Genomic DNA, 20,598 nt, shown 5'->3' on the forward strand with positions numbered 1-20,598 from the left:
ATATAAAGACATAACTATGATTTTTATCTTTGCTATCCTCTTTATAGGTAGTCTTTACAATTTTACATATCATTACTTGCTAACAAATGGCTCTTTATAAAGTTTACAGTGCGCACAGCTTTTGATGAGATGAGGTCAAAGGTCATGCATACATCACATCATCACATGGAACCATCTTCCTAACAGTAACATGCATATTTCCATAAGTTACTGATAATATCATTTTACATATTATGTTTATACATCTTATTCAAAAAAGGTTGGGATAAAACCTTTTTAGGAACAGAATTTCCAACATTTGGATTTTTAACAGCTTCCTGCACATGAGTTTCGGTAAAATTTCCAACATGTGACTAAAATTCAAGAGAGACAATGAGTAAACATCAACCAGACAGGAATGGTTTGGTAAGCTGTGCAGTACTTGTACATGCAGGTTACATGTACATTTGTACCTGTTGATACAGTAGTACCATATGTAACTCGAGAATATCTCTGAATAGAGGCAAACGCTTACTCTTTGTGTACAGATTACTGTAGATTACCGACTTGGAACAGCATGTCAAATTACACTCTTTGTGCATGTATGGCGGCATCTAAAATTTCTCCCAAAACATAGAACTGTTAGCCAGTTTCCAATGTCGCTGTTTGCATTGTAGTGCCAAGAGTCATCGCAAATGTATAAATAGCTCATCATACGTGTATGGTACAAAAGAGGTAATGTTTGCTCTTATGACAATTGCCATAATTACCTTTTCTCGGTCACGACACAATAGAGTAGTAGGTATAAATTTTTAAATACATGTGCCCACATCTCTCACATTATCTCTAAATATCCCACCATCAATACTTATAGTACCATTGAAGTTGAAGAGAAATCGGTTAGTCACTAATGAGTGATACAGTTGGATAACTTCATTACAAAATAGAAACAATCACCCTGTCTTATCATGTGTACATGTACTTGCTATTACACGATTCATCTGCTGTGTACAGGTACGGAAAAGCTAAAGTTAATGCACATTACTGATCTACAATGTTGACATAATCCTTTTTGCTTTGAGTGATACATGTACCTGAGGTAGTTCACAATTACCAGATTGAATTTAATGAAAGTACGCTCATTTGATGAAATTACAGATCTGATATCTTCTGCAAGTTCAGCATGTGCATGTATTTGCTTTGATGTGTTATCTCTTCAAAGTCCTTCAACAGTCTGGGTACGGGCATTTAGTTTGTATGAAGTATCAAAATTACACTGGCTACTGGTTCATGTACAATCTCTCATCAATACTTGAGATGTCATGGCTCTCTTACATGTAACACAAGACTAACACTCCCAAAAGTTTAAGTTGGTGGAAAAAAAATTGATTTGTACATGTACATGTACCTCTACCACATACAAATGTACATGTGTTTGACGAAAAAACTGTTTGGATACAGTGTGACTATTAACATGTACTGGCATAATCCCTGCTCTCCGTAATGTGCCAATGGAATGTAATTTCAAGAAAATATTTACCTGTTCCATATAAAAATATCAAGTAATATTGTAACAATGTCTATTTCTAAATGGGATAGTGTAAAAGTCAAAGGAATGGGAGAAAATGCTACAATATAGCAATTTGAAAGTGACTTTGGATTTCAAAAGCATAAAATCGAAATGGACCTCCTTTACTGCACTGGTATATCTGAATGTATGCAGACCAGAAAGCCAGCCTCTTCATTGTATCATCAATTCACTGCTTATAGGAATGACTCAGCTTGCATTTTACACACAAAGTAGTAACACAAGATTGTAAGCCTTGCTATGGTACATTGTATACTGCATACAAAAACATCCTGAGTTGTTGTCAAAACAGAAGGAAACACAAGTACCTCCAGGGTGAAATGAAGCAGTTGGCATACTCCACTGAAGAGGATTAAAACTGATCAATATTTTGTATAATACTGAAGTGAAAGTACTTTTAAGTTTTGACCTTGAGCTACGTTGTATTTATGCAGTCTCAAAATATCATATCAATTTCCGCAATAATCTGAGTTATTTATACTGTCCTAAATTCCATGTTGTATCAGTTAGAAACATTTTGTTTGAAAGGATACGGTCATCAGAACTGCACTCAAAGGTCGTATGGGACCATACAACCAATGCAAACACTGTATCCAAGGCACGATGGTGATTAATAAGAGTTAAACATGTCTGTCATAATCTACATTGTATAATTTAAATGTTGCAGTTGATGAGGTGCATCTAAATATTGTGCACGAAATACATTGTTTGTAAACAAAACATTTGCACAGGCACAGTTCTGATGACGGTTTCCCTAAACCTGTCTGTCATAATATACATCGTATAATTTAAATGATGCAGTTAATGAGGTGCATCTAGATATCATGCATGAAATACATTGTTGTACACAAAACATTTGCACAGGCACAGTTCTGGCGACGGCTTACCTAAATAGGTCTGTCATAATCTACATCGTATAATTTAAATGATGCAGTTAATGAGGTGCATCTAGATATCGTGTACAAAATACATTGTTTGTAAACAAGAAACTTACACGGCACAGTTCTGACGATGATTTCCTTTTACTGTGTATGTGTTTGTCTGTGACTTCTCTGCTAGGTGACTGGGTACCGTACGTTGTGAGTTTGAACTGATTGAAACCACCGTATTATGAAAATCTATTACTTTGAAATGTAAATAGTTTTTCCTGTGAAAAACTGTATTATTACTTAGAAGTTTGTTTGGTTTAAAATAGTTTGTTGAGTTTTATAAGTTTTCCTAAGGAAAAACATCTATATAGGACAGTGTCCTACTTATTTTGAAGAGTTTACATGTACTGTACACGTATACTGTATTCATTCATTCCCGTGACATCCACTCTTACGCTCAATGTTTCTCATTTTCCTCAAATGAATATCTTGATTCAATGAACATGACATGGACAAATACTTGTGCTACACCAGGGCATCTGTGCAGTCTGTCAGCTTGACCCTTTCACTGACCTAGGTAATGATACTCCATCTGTTTTCCTTCCCTGACACAATTCTAAGTTTGCCTTTCTCAAGCTCACTCTGTCCGGAAAACTTGCACAACAACACGAGAAATGGAAAGAGAAATTTGATATACTGTTTTTGTTCACCACGTTTCACTGGATTTCTCTATACATTGCTCCATTCAAAGAAATTTATAAATATAAGAAACCTTTCATTATCGAGAAAATTATCACTATCAAGAAAATTTTGCATCTCCGGAAGCAGATGACAAATATATAATACTTAACCAGACTTATGACTGGGCTCTGACCCTCTTAAAAATGTCAGAAAATGAAACTTCAGGCAAAATATCAACTTCTTGTGTAACTGATGCTCTGTAGCTGATAGCATTTCAAAGTTTCACTTACATGTATCAGTATTGCAGTTTCATACTTGTCACTCTAGCCCTAATTGCATAGAAGTTAAAACTACTGTACCAACATTTTGTGCATATAACTGTATGCATACGCACATGTACATGTATGTAATTTTGGGTTTTACATGGGGTTATTATGTAGCTTTCTACAGATGTGTCTTGGGAATAACCTTCAGACGGATCACTTAAATGATACATAAATGTATCTTTGGCCTTCTACATGCACTGCAGTGGCCATCTCAACTGCTGAAGAGCCAACAGTTGCAACTTTTGGTGATTTTTTTAACCAAATGTTTATGTTTTTGACATCATCCATACATAGTGTTCTTGTTCTACTCCCCAAAGCATGTTGAGATACACAGTGTGTCCTGTCAACTCAGTCTGTACATGTGTCGACTGCATTGTTATTGTTGATGAGTGAATTCTAGTCCACACTCTGGTTCAAATGTTAATAATAACACGCACTTTACGTTGTACATACATGTACCTATACAATGTATACCATTCTACACACTGTATTGACAAGCAGAATAGCGGGTGTTTCAACATGTTTTTGGGAATAGAACAAGAACTTGTTGTTAACGTAGAAAACAAAACAGTGAAATAAATCTTCAGAGTTACAGTTACAGTTTAATGTACGTTCCATACATGTGAAATCATATAGTGTTGACTTATTCTCAAAATCACATGGAGGTATTGTGGCTATATTATGTCTGAGTACTTGATCAAATCCAACATTACCGATTTTTTCAAAGTGAGTGATTTTGCTGTATGGTAAATGTGCGTTTCTGGGTAAACATGGCGTATACCAGTAGATGACAAGCATATTCATATAACATAACACACACTGTACTGTATACTTTTCCTTGTATAAGCCTTTCCCTTCTATTACCGAAGTTTACGTAAAACTATTACAAAAACGCTGAGAATTATTCTCCTGTCACACTCAGAATAATAAAGTCAGCATACAGAACAAGAATGGGTGTCAGGCATTTAGACTCTCAAACGTTTACAATATTCGTTTGGCCTACAACTTGTTGGGGCTCATGTTGAGGCTTACGGAGTAAATAATGTTTTCACCAGCTTAGTTTGTGAAAATCAAGAATTTTATTTCCCCATAGAGATAACAGGGGGAGCGCGGTCATTTTCAAATTAGATATTGGTAAATATTGGGTATATAATGCAATTTGTTTCTTTAGTACCAAAATTTGCATGTACACTGTAGTATCCCCAATTTTTATTCTTGATTTTGAAAGAGAATGGTTGAAAGTTTGCTAGAGGAAAGCTTGAGCAAGAGTCTTAGTTTCAAGGCATGAACTACATGTACCATAACACACTGGGTGTTCAAAAGTTTCTGAACAGATGGCAAATTATCATTGACAGGTGGACAGCGGCTGTTCACCGACCGTGTATCCATTTTTATGGACGAGAAATTTTGTAATGGGCAAATAACTGGCCAAAATTAGAGAGAACAGCTGGTCATTTTGTCTGGTGTCTGCCCCAAAAATGAACGCATTTATCTGAATACCGTTTATAGAGGCAATGCATACTGATCTACCGGTAGTTATTTCAACTCCTTTTTTGTTTGGTTCATATGGATTACGAAAAACGCAAGGTTACAAGCTAATTGCAATTGTACCGTAATATTGTGGGTATAAAAACTGCTTTGTAGGTGTATTGTTATGATAGAATCATCCAGTGTTATAAAATATGAAAATGGATTGATGTTCATGAATATTTCATTGATTTGTAAAAAAAGCACTGACGTCACATGTATGGTTAAGTTATTAATCATTTACCCAGTTTCAATTTCATTGCATTGGCTATCAGTGATAGCAAAGTTCCTACAACAGTGAAACGTAAACTTTCATATCAATTGCCTTTCTCATTCCTCACATTATGAAGAGGCATTACACATAGCCAGTGAATTGGAGAAATAAAAAACAAACAATCACACAAACAGATAAAGGTCAAAGTTGAAAACATCAATTTGACAAATCACATCCTAAACTTTTCTCCTACCTCATCTATGGCATCTATGTCTGCTTTCTCCCTCTCTCCATTTCTCAGAATGGCTCCCTCCCACTGCAGGATCATGTACAGACACTCGGCTCTCTTGGCCTGTACAGCGGGGTCCAGCCCGTTGCTGCACATGCAAATATTGTGTATCGAGGTCTCGTTTCGAGAGTTCTTCTTGTTTGGGTTTCCGTTCAAGTCTTTGAGGAACAACCTGTAGAATACATGTAGCATTGGGGAAATTGTTATAGGCTACACAAACAAAGGCTATGTGTACAGTTACACTCACATTAAAGGTCTGGTGAAATGCCCATGTTGCAAAATCACAGAAATACAGTGATGGTCTATAAAACAGTTACATTCATTTCTTTTTTCGTTTAGCGCGCGTGATTATGAAATATGGCAAAAGAAAAATGCAATGTGGGCGTGTCCCCCGAGCCTCTCCAGTCGACTTTTTTCGGCTTTCCGAAGTTTGCCCGACGCCGTATCTCATAACGGGAAGTAAAGTATTTCACACCTCCGTAAGCTCCCTACGGGGGGTAACTTCTAGGGTTTCCGCTTACATGATCAGGACAGTGTCCTCCTTCACTATGGGAGAACGTTGTTCTTTTGGTTGCTGTGACAGCGGCAAGAACATGAACGGCTCAACTGTAAACTTTTTCAAGTTCCGTCAAGTGTTGAGTGTTTGAACCATAATGTGCTTGTCTACGTACGATCGGCCACGGTCCCTCGGCTGAGCCTGCCTCGCTACTCGCTACACAGAAGGTTGGAACCTCAATGCAAATCAACAGCATGAACACCAACACTGAACGTTGTGACTGCCATTAAAATGCACTTGTCTACAACACGGAACGTCGGGACCGCAATGCAAATCGACAGTAACTTAAAACGTAAATGGGACTGTGATTAAAATGCACTACAACCACAACACGGAAGGTTGGTTGGGACCACGATGCAAATCAGCTGCATGAACAGCAACACTGAATGTTGAGACTACCATTAAAACGAACAACAACACGGAACGTAGAGATCGCGATACAAATCATGGAGGGAGAGTCCTCCTTGATACGAATCGACAACAACACGGAACGCATCGTTGGGACGGCAATTAAATTGAAGAACAACGGCGAATACCGGACCACAAGGACCGCGATGCAAATCGACAGCAACATGGAATGTTGAAGACCGATCGTGATTAAAATGCACAACACAGAACATCTAGACCGCAATGTAAATCAACTGCGACTCCTAACCTTGTTGCCTCGATTAAAATGCGTATATGTATAGCAAAAGTTTCAATTCTCGCGAGCGAGCGTTCCTATGCCCGCTGTACACTAGACAAAATGACGTCAAATTTATCGCGAGGGCTCGATTGCGTGTGTCGAAGTTTCAATTCTCGCGAGAGCCATTTATGCATGGTACACTAGACTAAATGACGTCAAATCTCTCGCGAGACTTGGCTCGATTGCAAATACGTACGACGGAAAGAACGCAATAATACGGAAGTAGACACAGTTTTTGCGAATCACCGAGAGAGAAGCGCAGATTAAACAAAAGACTAAAAAACCCACGTTTTTTCTTTATTTTACCATATTTTTAAACAAAAATCAGTTTCGCCGCTGTGGCAAATTAGGATCGATTTTTTTTTGCCACTTCGGATTTTGATTCGCATTGGCGAATGTGGCAAATGGGCAGCGCGAACAGTGTTTTGTTAGCGGATACCTGGCAGAGATAAGGCGGCGTTGGACCGCTATTCGATGTAAATGAACACACCTGTGACGTCACAGACGGCCAACCATTATCCCCGCTATGGGCGTGACCTGAGTGTCGCAAAATGACCCCATGAAAGCCGCGCATAGAAATATCAAAAAAATTAACACTTGCGCGTACTTTTAGGTTGCAATTCTGTTGCGAGTGTAATAGTATTGACCCCCTGGACGATATTCAGTCACACGAACGGGACCATTTCACCAGACCTTTAAAGTGCTTACATCTACTCTAAGATAGAATGTGTCTCAGGGACAGATTTTCTGATTCTAAATTTTTTGCAATACTTTTTACCACTTGTGGATGCTCATTTTAAAGATCTTGGAGTAGGGAAAGTTGTCACCATTTTAGTTTTGCGAAAACCGAAAATTTTATTATTTCCCATAGAGATAACACAGGGATGGTGGCCATTTTGAATTTTAAAATTTGCAAATGTTGGATAATTTGTTTCAGTCTCTAGTACCATAATTTGCATGGTAACCTGGGATTTTTATTTTTGATTTGGTAAGAGGACGGTTGAATGTTTTCTTAAGGAAAGTTTGAGAAAAAGTTTAAGTCTTTCAGTTTCAACTTCAAGGTGTGTACTGCCTTTAAGTCAAATTATTGGTAAGGGGCTGAACAAATCTTTATGTAAGTACAGATGTTATGATTTTGTACTGGAAATAGTTTATAATTATACATGTATATAAATGTTGTACATGTTATTACAGGCTAAAGAGGCAAAAAGGGGCTTATCAGTTACAATGCAATCATTGGCACCGGGGCAAGTGAAACTCCAGTATAAATATCATTATTTTATAGTTGGAGTAATTTATGTTTATGATTCATCATTACATTCCAAAAGCATAGAGTAGAATTTACAAGCACTGTTCTACACATGAAAACGAAATTAACCTGTAAATGTGTTATATTATTATCAATTTGGACCTTAAGAAAGTCACCAAAGCTCACTTCCCCATTTCCCTTCATTTGGGTCCAACCACCTACTATAATTGGAAACAAAGGGACCGTAGCAAAATCCATTGATCGAAGGGTTACACAGGAATACATTAGCAGGACTACAGGCAAACAGAGAGATGTTCAACTGAAACGCCCCAACAGTCCATCATTATCAGTAAGTCATCACACCATATGACAATAAAAGAGAAATTAAGATAATGGCTATCTATCCCTTGGTACAAGTCAGACCTTGAGAATGCCTTGTATGATTATGTAATGGAAGTATTGGACCAAGAAAAACATTACAGCAGCATGAAGATACAGAACATGTACCAGTAGTCTAGATGGGCGTACCTTTCACTTACAGAGTTGGAAACATAATATTACCTCTCTGCTGTTCCATTATCAACCTCTTAGATCTCTGCATGATGTACATGTGCTGAGCAGGGTGGGGGGTGGGGGGTGCAAGGTTTTGAAGGGTTTAATACTGGGTACATCTGTGTGTACCAATTGTTATGACTACAATATCACAGTGATAAACCTCCTGGCAAATCACATTGTCTCTTAAATTTGTAGGTAATGAATAAAAGTTCTAAACAGTAACATAATTGAGATTCATCTGACCATTCGATGGTTGAGATCTGGATTTCTCTGTGTATTATCATACAGCTCTTTAGGGTGTAATGTTGGATATACATGTACATGTATTGTCTATTACCATTTGTTCTGTTTTTAAAATACATTTTCTAATTCTACATCATGTACACCTAAAACTGTATTCAAAAACCCAACGGAAACTAGTTTCCTCTACATGTAGAATGCGTTCCAGGACAGATATTTGGACTCTCAAACTTAGTACAATTCTCTTTTGGGTACCATTTGTGGCGGCTAATTTTGTGGCTCTTGGAATACGTAAATTTTTCATCAGCTCAGTCTTGTGAAACACGGGAATTTTATTTTTCCCCATAGAGATAACACACAGATGGTAGCCATTTTGAATTTCAAATATTGGTAAATATTGGGTAATTTGTTTCTCTACTATCAAAATTAGGACGGTGATCGCTTTAGCAAAGCTGAGTAATACTTTGCAGTTCATCATACTAGGATAGAAGAGGAAGAAAATAATTTTTTGTTTTTTTGTGTGTAGAGAAAACCAAGAGAATATTAAGCAAAAGATACAGAAATTGTCCAGGGAAGTTTAGAAATCCACAGAATAATAATAATGCTACATGTCCATATGCAGCAGTATGGTAATCCCAAATGATAGGTATGTAATAACAGCACGTTTTAAAAGACATCTTTTAACATGTCATCTTGTAATGATGTAATCTGAGCTGTAAAGCAAAATATTATAACACAGTATAAAGTGACACAGAATGCAGTATGTAATATCAGACCTCTTTGTCGACACCAGTGTGTCAACATGTCTGTTATTAAATACACATTTACTACTGTAGCTAGTCTATGTAAACAGATGATTGAACTTCCAAGCCTTGTCCTTTGTAGATCTATAGGTTACAGACTGGCAAGCACGCTGCATGCTAATTATAACTTGGTATAAGTATTTCCGGAGACATCTTCATTTAGCAATTGGAACCCTAAGGCTATAATGGACATGCTTGGCCTAGCAAATAATATCAGTGAACTCCGACCTTAGACTCCTACTGATCTGGATTCTCACTAAGTAATAGTGTTAATATCGGTGATTCATGATAAGTAAATTTTGGTTGGTATGTGTTTTATTATTGTCGATTATTTCCACATATAGTAAATTCTTTTGATAAATAATTTTCAGCATGTTTAATTTCAATTATGAGCACCTTAAACGACACTGGGAAATCAAAATTGTGGCTGATGGATACCATCTATTAATACATGCACTATACTTGTATATTGTCAACAGCAACATTACGGAATGAACAAACCAACCAGTATAATGCTGACATGTACTGCTCACATACAAAGTGTTGATATGCTATATGTCTGGAAATGCACTGGTAAAACATGACTGGTACAGTACATGTACATGTATGTTTGGTGAGATAAAAAAAATATTTACTGATTTGCCATGTGCTTATGATGGTCCAAATTGGACCAAATTTACAGACTCCTTTACATTGTAATGATTGACATGATCACTGTAACTTGAATGAACTAAGAGACATGTTTAAAGTCCTGGGAGATAGCAGTGAGTACCGGTACATGCACAGATGAATATACATACACTATAGAAGGACTGGAGATTCTACCTCAAAATAGAAAAAAGACAGTTTTGAAATTTTTTGTTTTTCACATATCATGAAATACCTGTTTAAAATTAAAGATGATAAAAATAATGCATGAGTCAGGTTTTAAAATCAAAATTAACATAAATAATGTTGAATCATGCATATCTGTATGAAAGTCAAACTCACTACTGTTATAATTACAAGAACATGTACATTCAGCTTTACTCTTACTTTTTGTACATGTAAGTGTTACTGAGGGTCACAGCCAGCTACCGGAAGCACATATTTCAAGTAGGATAATGAGCACATATTTCTGGTGGGCTAATTAACATCTAGTACTCTTAGGCTAATTAGAATACTAGAACATTTCTGGTAGGCTAATTAGTATTCTTGGACAGTTAATTAACATTTCTGGCAGGCAATGGGTTAAATCTGGAGGACGAATGGACCACAGTTGTATTGTACAAACCACATAGAAATAAGTATATTTTTCTATGTGCACTTGTAAATATGGCTTTTTGTACCGGCATCTTTCAGCCATGTTGCGTCTACAGTACACCGCATATTCTTTTTAACTCTTGAGTAGAACCATTTGCCTACACTGCATGTAGCATTCAGAATGGGCTAATTAGCATATATATTTCTGGCAGACACCAGATTATCATATTGTTCTGTACACCTGCTTTGTCTGTTAGAATGATTGAAAGTACGTTCCAACTCCTTCAATGCATTTCAAGGTTCTACCAGCATGATTGACTGACTTTTAAACGACACTGAAAATAGACTAAAGTAGTGTTAAAAGACATTGTAGCTTGTGTCCCTTCAAAGGATTTGTACACACTACATTCAACACTGAAATCAAATGGCTTCTCAAGCTAAAACCAACAGAAAGGTCTTGAAGGATTTCCTGGGAAAGGTTTTCTGCACAAAATGGCTTTTGAAGTGATGGTGCAATGGTGAACGTACGAGACAGGTGCCTGTTTGAAGGTATAGATTATCCGTCCAGCGAATTTGCCAAAGGGCACAATGAACCATTTGATAGAATTCTTACATCAATCAAGGGATTAATGAATAAATAAAATCCCAACTTACCTCAGGAGTGATTTCATGGCGTGCTTGCTGACATAATGCAGTGGGGTATCATGGTTGTAATTATCGCCGTACGACAAGTTAGGGTCCAGTGATTTCCTCAATTCAGGACTGTTCATGTACAGTTGCATAGCAACATACTCTTCCCCGTTCTGAAGGGCTTTACGAAACTTGGACGATGTGCTGCCCATGATGGTTGATATGTATGTGGTTTGACACGGTGATTTCAGTGGACAAACTTAGGCACTAATCCAAGAGAGAGTGAGTTTTTTTGTGTACCAGAGATCACGCTCAAGTACTGTTGTTGAAGAGTAATGTGCACACAAACACTTCTGCAAGTACTTGATGGCTAATGCTCTTTCTGTTTGTACACTGCAACCTGATGACAGAGACTCAAGCTTTACAGATCTGGAGCCTATCTCACTTCACTACTGTAAATATGCAGTTAAAGAAATACAACTTAAAAAGGACTATTTTTTCAAATTACACATCTGTCATGGTATTTGCTGTTTTTTTGCCCAGTATTCAGACTTTTTTCTTGATTATTACAAATGTAAATTTACAAACAACAATGTCAAAGTATTGGCCGAGGTAGTCTTCACCCAACCTCTTCCAAATCTTCCTGCAGTCTCTACCCCGGAAACTTTTTTTCACTCACAAATAGAAAGTTTGATGGTGATTGATCATGAATGGAAATGGAAATATTTTGGTTTCGTGGTCAGAACATAACAATCAGGCCAAAAGTTGTCCGCTTATCTTCCATGGCAGGATTTGTGTCAACGTTTTTTTGATAATGCATTCCACACAATCTAATCACGTGTCATTAGTGGTATACGCTGTCAAGGATGTTTCTTGAAACAAGCAATCCGGCCTCTTTGGGAGTCGTAGAAATGTCAGGCTGTATTTTGGATTATTTCTCTAGCATAGAAAGTAAGCAGAGTCGGCAAGTTGTATCAACTAAAGATTCTGTCCCATGTACTTTCTCTTTCATCCAGTATTGCCGATGACATCTGTGCTTGAGAATCAGTCCCAGAACATGTGTTATTCCTGTGGAAATGAAACAAAATTTGAAAGGTCAGAGGGAAACACTTCAAGAATTAGCCTACTATTTTTGAAACCCCACAATAGATACTGGTGCTCAAATGTAAAATTATGTGGTCACAGCAGAAACAATGATTGCTCTTAAATATACATCAACCCAGTATGATGTGTAACATACTGTACCTCTATGTATGTACATTTACTGTACACATTACAGACAAAAGTGTGCAAAATTGATTTCTCGGCCTAGTATATTAAAGAGATTGTAAACTTTCCCATCCTGTAAGTTTAATAAGTTATCCTACCAATTTCATAACTTACATGTAGTCACAACCAGTGAGGACATAACAGGTCCACATGTTGCAATTGAATATTTGAAGGCCCCTGACTATCCACCTTCCTCTAGCCAACACACTGCAAATACGATTTAAGTGGCAAAACCTACCACAACATACCATGCAAAGTACATGCACATGTACATTGTAGGTGAAAATACATATAGATTTGGTTCAATACCGCTTTTTACTGACTTGGCACATGAAGAAGTCATATATGTACTGTCTAGTAGGCTAAGCACATTCCAACACATGTAGTTTTCAATGATCTGGTTCAGCCTACAGTGTATATGTAATCCTCTACACGTTAAGAAAGTGGAGGGCAAAGTGGTGCAACTAACTCTTCCGGTAGGCCTGCACGGAGGTCCAAGTGTTATTACCAGCTGTGGTAACAACACACAGGCCTGCATGCTCCCAATGTTCATGTACACTGGCTTACCGTGTACATGTAGCTGGGTGTCCGGGTTCACAGACTCCTCCTAAATTTTAATTCACCTCTAATAGACTTGAAAGTGGAAACATGTGTACACAGTAAGACGTATTATAAAGAAAGACATGCACATACTTCTGTATGCAATGTAATGTAAAACCTGAAAATTATAGAGTGAGTGGTTGAAAGTAAAAGACTACAGAGCTAAGTAAACATATAGACTAACAGTACATGTAGTTATTATTACATTATATTTGTCCTTGAAAGAGCACTGATATTAGATATATTTGTTTAATTATTAGAACACAATGTAAAATGATCGTTTCGCTTTTGGGAAAAACAAAGTACACATATCTAATGTTATATTTGGTTATATAGTGTCAGTTGAGTGACAACTGAATCAAGAAACTATGAGAATGCTGTACACTAAAGTTTGAAAATAGGAAACAGAGGTAAAATATATTTTCTCAGAAATCTATCAACTGTTACAATCATAATCATAATAATTACCACCTTGGCCATGACAAAGTCAGACGAAATGAACGTGTACCTTTTTTCTTGTCAAGAGACTGAATTATGGACAACAGCTGTATACAATCGATGAATCATGGGCAACTTCAAGCAGACAATGGAACTGAATGGATATACACTGTCACTATTATACATGTATGTAATGGTACATGTACATGTCAACATCACATGGAAATTATATGGGTGGTTACACAACGTTTCTTGATTTACATACATGTACGCCTTGTCACTGTGATTTGGCTGAAAGAAGTTTGATGAATTTCTGTTTTTTTTTGTTCAGATCAATATGGATTTTGTAAACATTACATTGTTCAGATCAGCATGGATTTTGTAAGCATTACATACAAAAGGGAAGTAACCAGCTTATTGAGCATCGTTCTGATTTCATCAGGGTGGTGAAAGATAGGATTCCTTTATAGTTTCATTTCTATTTCCACAAACAAATTGCACTATTCTTATAGTGTGCACTTGATATACGGTAATTAAAACAATGACTTTTAGTACATTCATTAATGGATAATTTTGTCTACATGTACTTGTAAGTTGTATTAGTTGCAGTGTGCTGGGAACATTAAGACCATTGACGCTACACACATGATTTTCAACAAATGGGGGACTTCTAAAGTCGGTAACACTGAGTGAGTCTATGACACCAGGTTGCCAAATACAGTACAGCCTATTCTCGTAACAATGGTCAAGGTACACCAAGATACCTGAGCAAATGAGGGAAATTAAAATAGGTGTGGAAACTGGACGATGTAATTTATTTTACTGGATGTTGTGTAGTGGTAATAAAACAGTTTGTACATTACATGTAGCTGCAACATTACCCCCTTCTACAAAACCTTGAGTCGTGCCCTGCTGGTAATGGGCCATTAATTTATTGAATTTGCAAATTTGTACTTCAGTTCACATGCATGTGGAGTTGCAGAAATGTGTTTTACAATACCCGGTACACAGAAATCTTTCTTTTAATGTTACCTGAACACTCCATATGCCTGTGTTTCAGCCCAACAAAACATTTGTTATCCTGTTGATAATTCAGAGGGAGAAATTGTCCATGGTTTAACTACACATCCATGTCTTATGTGTAATATTTTGAAAAAATAATTATGGCTTACTTACACTCACTCCCTATGTTTAGGATACCACCCATTCATGTGAACTTCATTATAATTTATGTGATATTGTGCTGGTAGTAAATGTACACCAGTAAAAGCATTGGCAGCTAAATAGATTATCACAAAACATTGATTATAATCATGGATACATGTACATACATGTACTCTCTGGATTTTAATATTGCCACAATTATTATCACTTTCACATGGTAATGCTTTAATGAAACGATAAACGATGAGTAAACATGCTGAAGTGATATCATAAAAAGTTTGTTGATGTGTCCTGATGATTTCATCAGTCTCTATACTATATATAGCAGCTGGTATTGAAAATTACCATTTTATATCAGTGCTTTTACCATGTTTGAACAGACGGGTCCTTCTGACCTACAATTTGAGTGAAAGTAAGATAATATCCTTCAATACATGAACGAATGTGTGTGTGTACATATATATGTTAATTTATCTTCAATAGGGGATAGGGAATAACACTTCTTAAATACAAGGCATTTAATGGACTTTTGCATGATTACAAAAATTCTACACTGTGGAATAAACTACATGTATATGTGCATGTATGCCCTATGTAATATTCACAGCGAAGTCTCAACAGGTATTTTTCTGTACGCAGTTCATATAATCATGAATGTACAGTAGCTCACTAGTACAACTGATTCAACTTGAAACAAACAGCACAGGTGTCAAAATCAATGTGACAAAGGGCATTTACCACTTATTGAATTACACTTAATCTGATCACACATTTAACAAACTGAATTTCAATTTTCATCTATTATTATCATCAGTTACTGAACAACATCCGACAAGAATGGAAATTAAAATACCATTTATAAAATAAAACCCTTGGATTACATTTGTATCTGGGTACAAAAGGCAAAACAGATGCATGAATCTGACATTTGTTCTCCAAGAAAAACTGGTTCCCCTGAATAATTTTGGCGGTTGGCCGTACACACACTGTACATGTCACATCCTGTATAAACATACACTGCACAGCAAAAGAAGGACCTTTACAGTGGAGGGAGATCTAAAGGGTGATGGAGGTTCACGTAAACATACAAACTGCCCGTGCTGTTCACAGAGGGTGGCAAGCTGGAGGACATGAGAACTATTGTGCCAAATGCGCGAGTCATGTTGAGAGTCTGATGTACATGTAAACCGTACTTCAAGTCAGATTACTTTTGCATCAGACGGCGAAATGTACATGTTCTGTACAGCTACATGAAACAAATTGAACAGCTCTAATAACCCGTCAAAGCCAGACTTTGATACACCCCAATCCGTTCACCCCAAATTCCCAGCTCGCAGACCCTCAATAACCACTACCACAATCTCTGATATTTGATTTGCCATCTGTTCGACACCCATAAACTGTCTGATTATGGACGTCTGTTTTTTTTTATTGGAGAACCAAAACTACCAGTATACTAGTCATTGAATTGTCTCCATATTTTTGAGATGTTCATAATCGTTCAGCATAGAGTCCAATGTAACCTTTTGTCATAATTGTTTAGTATGGAGTCCAATGTAACCTTTTGCATGTTTTGTATGGATTAAATCATGAATAGATTTCTGTATACAATCAGAGGAGTGGCCAATCCATTACAATCCCCTTGTGGAGGGACACTGATGTATCAAAAACTTATGTGTACATACAGTTGACATTTACAAAACTTGGGATGTGCATGTATCTGAAGTGAAAGTCTTAAGGTAAACAGGAAAGTGCACAGTGGTGTGAATGACAACTGCATAATCAAGTCAGACAGACAAGCTGATGTGAAAGGGAAGGAAATCATAGTCACAGGAAGTGTCAGACTGAATGACTTTTTCTACACAAGGCCAGATAATACGATCCTGCAGTCGTCAATCAATTTGCACACAACTGACATGTTGAGATGAGACACTGCTGCAGCATAGTGGCACTGGAATTTCCTAAAAACGTTGATTGGTAGGACTTCAAAAGGGTTGGTTTGTCTTGGATTAATAATACACACTACAATGAGTTATTGATTTTACACGAAGTGTTTCCCTTCCACGTGACCTTGCTTTAGACTTGAAACCAAAGCAAATACAATACCTGCACTCTAGCTGGTGCAAAGCCCTGTGTTGTTTACGAGGCGATTATGAAATGAGCAGACCAGTACAAGGAGACTATCATTGTTTACTGTTGCACTTGAAAAGAATCATTGTTTACCACTGCAGCTTGAAATAATCAGGAAAAATGTTCATTGTAAACTTCAAGAAAAACGATCCAACAAAACAATCACCAGGAAAACTTGGAAACTAAACTTGAAAATTAGCTGGGTCAAAACTGAAAGGCATTGCCATAATAGGTAAAGAAGTAAGAGACTGCAGACACTGTGATTTACTACTGAGATTAGATATGGTCTTTTAAATTGAAGAGTTACCCATCTTTCAATTACAGGTATACAGCCTTGATTTGAAGGGCAACAGCTTTCAACTTGAAGCTTTACACACATCTACATGTATGTTTCACTTCGCAAAACAAGCACAGTGTGGAGATTGTTCTACGAGACCATACATGTACATGTACAGTACATGTGCCACGTTCCATGTAAACACCCTAAACAACCAATCTATAATTTCATTAAATTACCTACATCAAAATGGGTATTTTTGTGAGACACTGAGCTGAAGTACACTCGTTTTGACCCACAAACTTGCTAGTGACTTGTGACCTTCTAGTTGATTTTTAAGTATGTTTATCTCAATTTTCAAATCACAAGCAATACTTTCAAACTCTGTAAACCTTTCAAGTTTGCATAGATTACTGGTACAGGGGTCACATTAGCCAGTCCCCGACATGCAAATTATAACAGAAACTTTAAATGACTACCACAAAATTGAAATGGCGATCAAAATAGCAAACAAAGCCATTTATATTATCTTAAAGATGACCACTGATAGCACTGTATCACCATTTACATGTATCTCATTTATCAGAGACTGACCCTGTCTGCTAAGATGGTAAATTCCATAAAACTATTTACCCATCACAAAACTTCCTGCAAGTAAACTACTTTCAATGAATACGCCACTTCCAAATTCAGACACATACCTTACCATCAATGAATAGTTTGTAATTGATACTTTATATTTTCTTGTGTACAGTAAAGAAGGAAAACTTGTCAACTCATCTATATTGTACCCAATGTATTATCTCTGTGTATCTTGGATCCAGGTTATTCTTCCAATTATGATAAATTCACTCATGATTGCACAAACTGGACAAAAGTTTTGTAATTGTCTACTGACAGGATAGCAATAGCAAAGAGTGAGACCTAGATTATGAGAGCAGCATCTGCATTGCTCATGCTCTGGCATGAAAGTAAATGAAAATGGTGCGGTACAATGAAAAAAATATAGCTGTGGCAGGACAATAGATTAATACAGGTTATCCAATACATTAATACCACTATGTACAATGGTATGTTAAATTGTTATGTAACATACTGTCGTTTTAGAGTTTGGCTATTGTACTGGTATGAGCCTAGTTTCAGACTCAGAATTTGGAAAGTTCTCTGTCCATTTTATCAACCCTTCAGTGTGACCAGTCCATGAAGAACATACATGTATTATTATCTATTATAATTGAGAAACTATCATGACTTTCACCACAGTCAACACCGGAGATAGAAGCAACTACCGTCATATCATACACTGACCAGAAAAGTGATACATGTAAGTTACACCGAGACGTTAATGTACTGTAGAATTCGTTGATTTAATAATTGTTAGTAATGTTACCAATAATATGGAAATAAAACGCTGTTGAAGTAAACGGGAATTCATTTAACATGTCGACATTATCAATCTCTTTTAACACCATTTTAATGTCCCCGCGTCGACAAGAACGCACAGACAAATAACATCTTTAACAACGACACAAATTCAATATTAGTCCAGCTGAATAGAGCTGGGTATAGAATTTATCGCTGCTCGCATAGAGCGAGATGAACCAGTTATATGTAAACAATGTACACAGCGTCCTTCTTGTGATTGTTTCTCTGGGATCTATGTCTAAACTCACCAAAAGTTAAAAGGTATAATCATGTAATTGACCTTGCGGAAACAAAACACCAGCGGTCCTCTGTTCAACAAGGACGTATTGATTTTTTGGCTACTGTACTTTAAAATTCTTTAAGCCACTCAACAAAGACTAGAGTGGGTAGTAAGCCAGCTCTGTGATCAATGCATAAACTAGGGGAAAATCGGGGATATTTCGCTACACTTGAATATGATAGAACAAAGTAAACGGACTGAATTCGAGCAATCCTGATGAAACGCTGTACCGTACCGGTAATATATCGATGGTAGTTGTGATCGGAAGCAAGTTTCTTTGTCTGCGAGACCAACGACTCGCGAGAGCATTGCTAAGCTGCATACATCAGTGACCACCATTCGGTAACAGAACGCGACGGGGGAATTCATTTTTCTCCTTGCTCTGACGATTTATTTCAAATCAGGTCGACTCGATCCACGACCAAGTCTTACACTCAACTAGCCGCCGGCACACGTCTCACGAACTCCGCATTACACTCGTACTTCGCTGAACGGAACCAGCAGTGCTACCCAAAACAAAAACATTTCAATGAATGACCAGAGACAAGGGTTGCGGAGAGAGAGAGGGGTCAGCGACACTAAGAAGACCATAAATTTGTCCCTTCGAGAGAGAAATTGAACACTGTTCAGTTTTCCCACTTACCCGTTCAAAAAGGTTTCTTGATCGTTAGCGTATCCCTGACGAGCGCCGAGTATAACAGCGAGCGGAGTGCGATGTCTCACGGACAGAGTGACTTACCATTTTGAATGATGCATTGTGGGAGTTGTGCGGGATATTTTAAAACTCAAGTAAATCTGGAGGGCGCACTCGTACGTACGCATGAATACTGTTCATCGGATCGTTCCCACTGACCAGTCACAAAAAGGCACACACTTACAGATACAGGGAAGAGTAATCTGGATATTTAATGTTGTTGTTTTTGTTGTTTATTCAAGTATTGGGTAATAAAGTTGAAGAAAATAAGTACTTCATTTCTACTGTTAAACTTCTAAATAACTGTTAAAGAAAATAACTGTAGAGCTTGCAAAGCTTATAGGTGTCAAGAAGACAAATACAGCACCAGTGTCCATTCTTTCCCATGAATGGAGACTGATTTCTACATAAAGAATATGCATACATTCTACAGAAAGTTAGACTTGAATGTATTTGTCAAGGCGGAGTGTAGTTGAGTTTGGACAGTCTCAGTGTGCATGCTGTATAGATCTGCAGGCTTTCATTTACATTTTATTTATTGCTTTATTTCCAACAACCATGTTTCAGCTCTATTGATATTTACTCTATGTATTCATAAACAAACAAATAAACAAACAAACAAACAGCAAGAAAACGTCAGAGACTGGGCCCCCTGTGGTCAGAGTACAAGCATGGGTGTACTCAGCATCTGAGTATGGTGAATTCTGCTGTCAGAGCAATGACTAAGCCATTGCATTTCAACATATGACTCATTCTTGAACATGCATCTGTTAACCATGCTTGCAAGTCATCACAATACGACAAAACTGCCTGGTACCTTCATCTTACACAGACAGAAAATAAAAGACAGCCGCACCATTTGTTTTGGTGTGAATCACACCACAAAGT

The 20,598-nt window shown here is 37.1% G+C and overlaps 1 protein-coding gene across 2 annotated transcripts in view; it reads right to left on the reverse strand.

Annotated features, from left to right (window-relative positions):
* Positions 1-19,770, reverse strand: part of LOC139143958 (ankyrin repeat and IBR domain-containing protein 1-like) — a 93,379-nt gene extending 73,609 nt beyond the window's left edge. For both annotated transcript variants that reach the window (XM_070714582.1, XM_070714581.1), the window contains exons 1-3: positions 19,660-19,770; positions 11,458-12,501; positions 5,438-5,645 (exon numbers count right to left, since the gene is read on the reverse strand). In XM_070714582.1, the coding sequence (XP_070570683.1) occupies positions 5,438-5,645; positions 11,458-11,645 (396 nt within the window). In that variant the 5' untranslated portion in view covers positions 11,646-12,501; positions 19,660-19,770. The remainder of the gene's footprint in view (positions 1-5,437; positions 5,646-11,457; positions 12,502-19,659) is intronic.
* Between the last annotated feature and the right edge of the window lie 828 nt (positions 19,771-20,598).

The sequence above is a fragment of the Ptychodera flava genome, chromosome 11 (genome assembly GCF_041260155.1).
Source record: "Ptychodera flava strain L36383 chromosome 11, AS_Pfla_20210202, whole genome shotgun sequence".
NCBI classification, from domain to species: domain Eukaryota; kingdom Metazoa; phylum Hemichordata; class Enteropneusta; family Ptychoderidae; genus Ptychodera; species Ptychodera flava.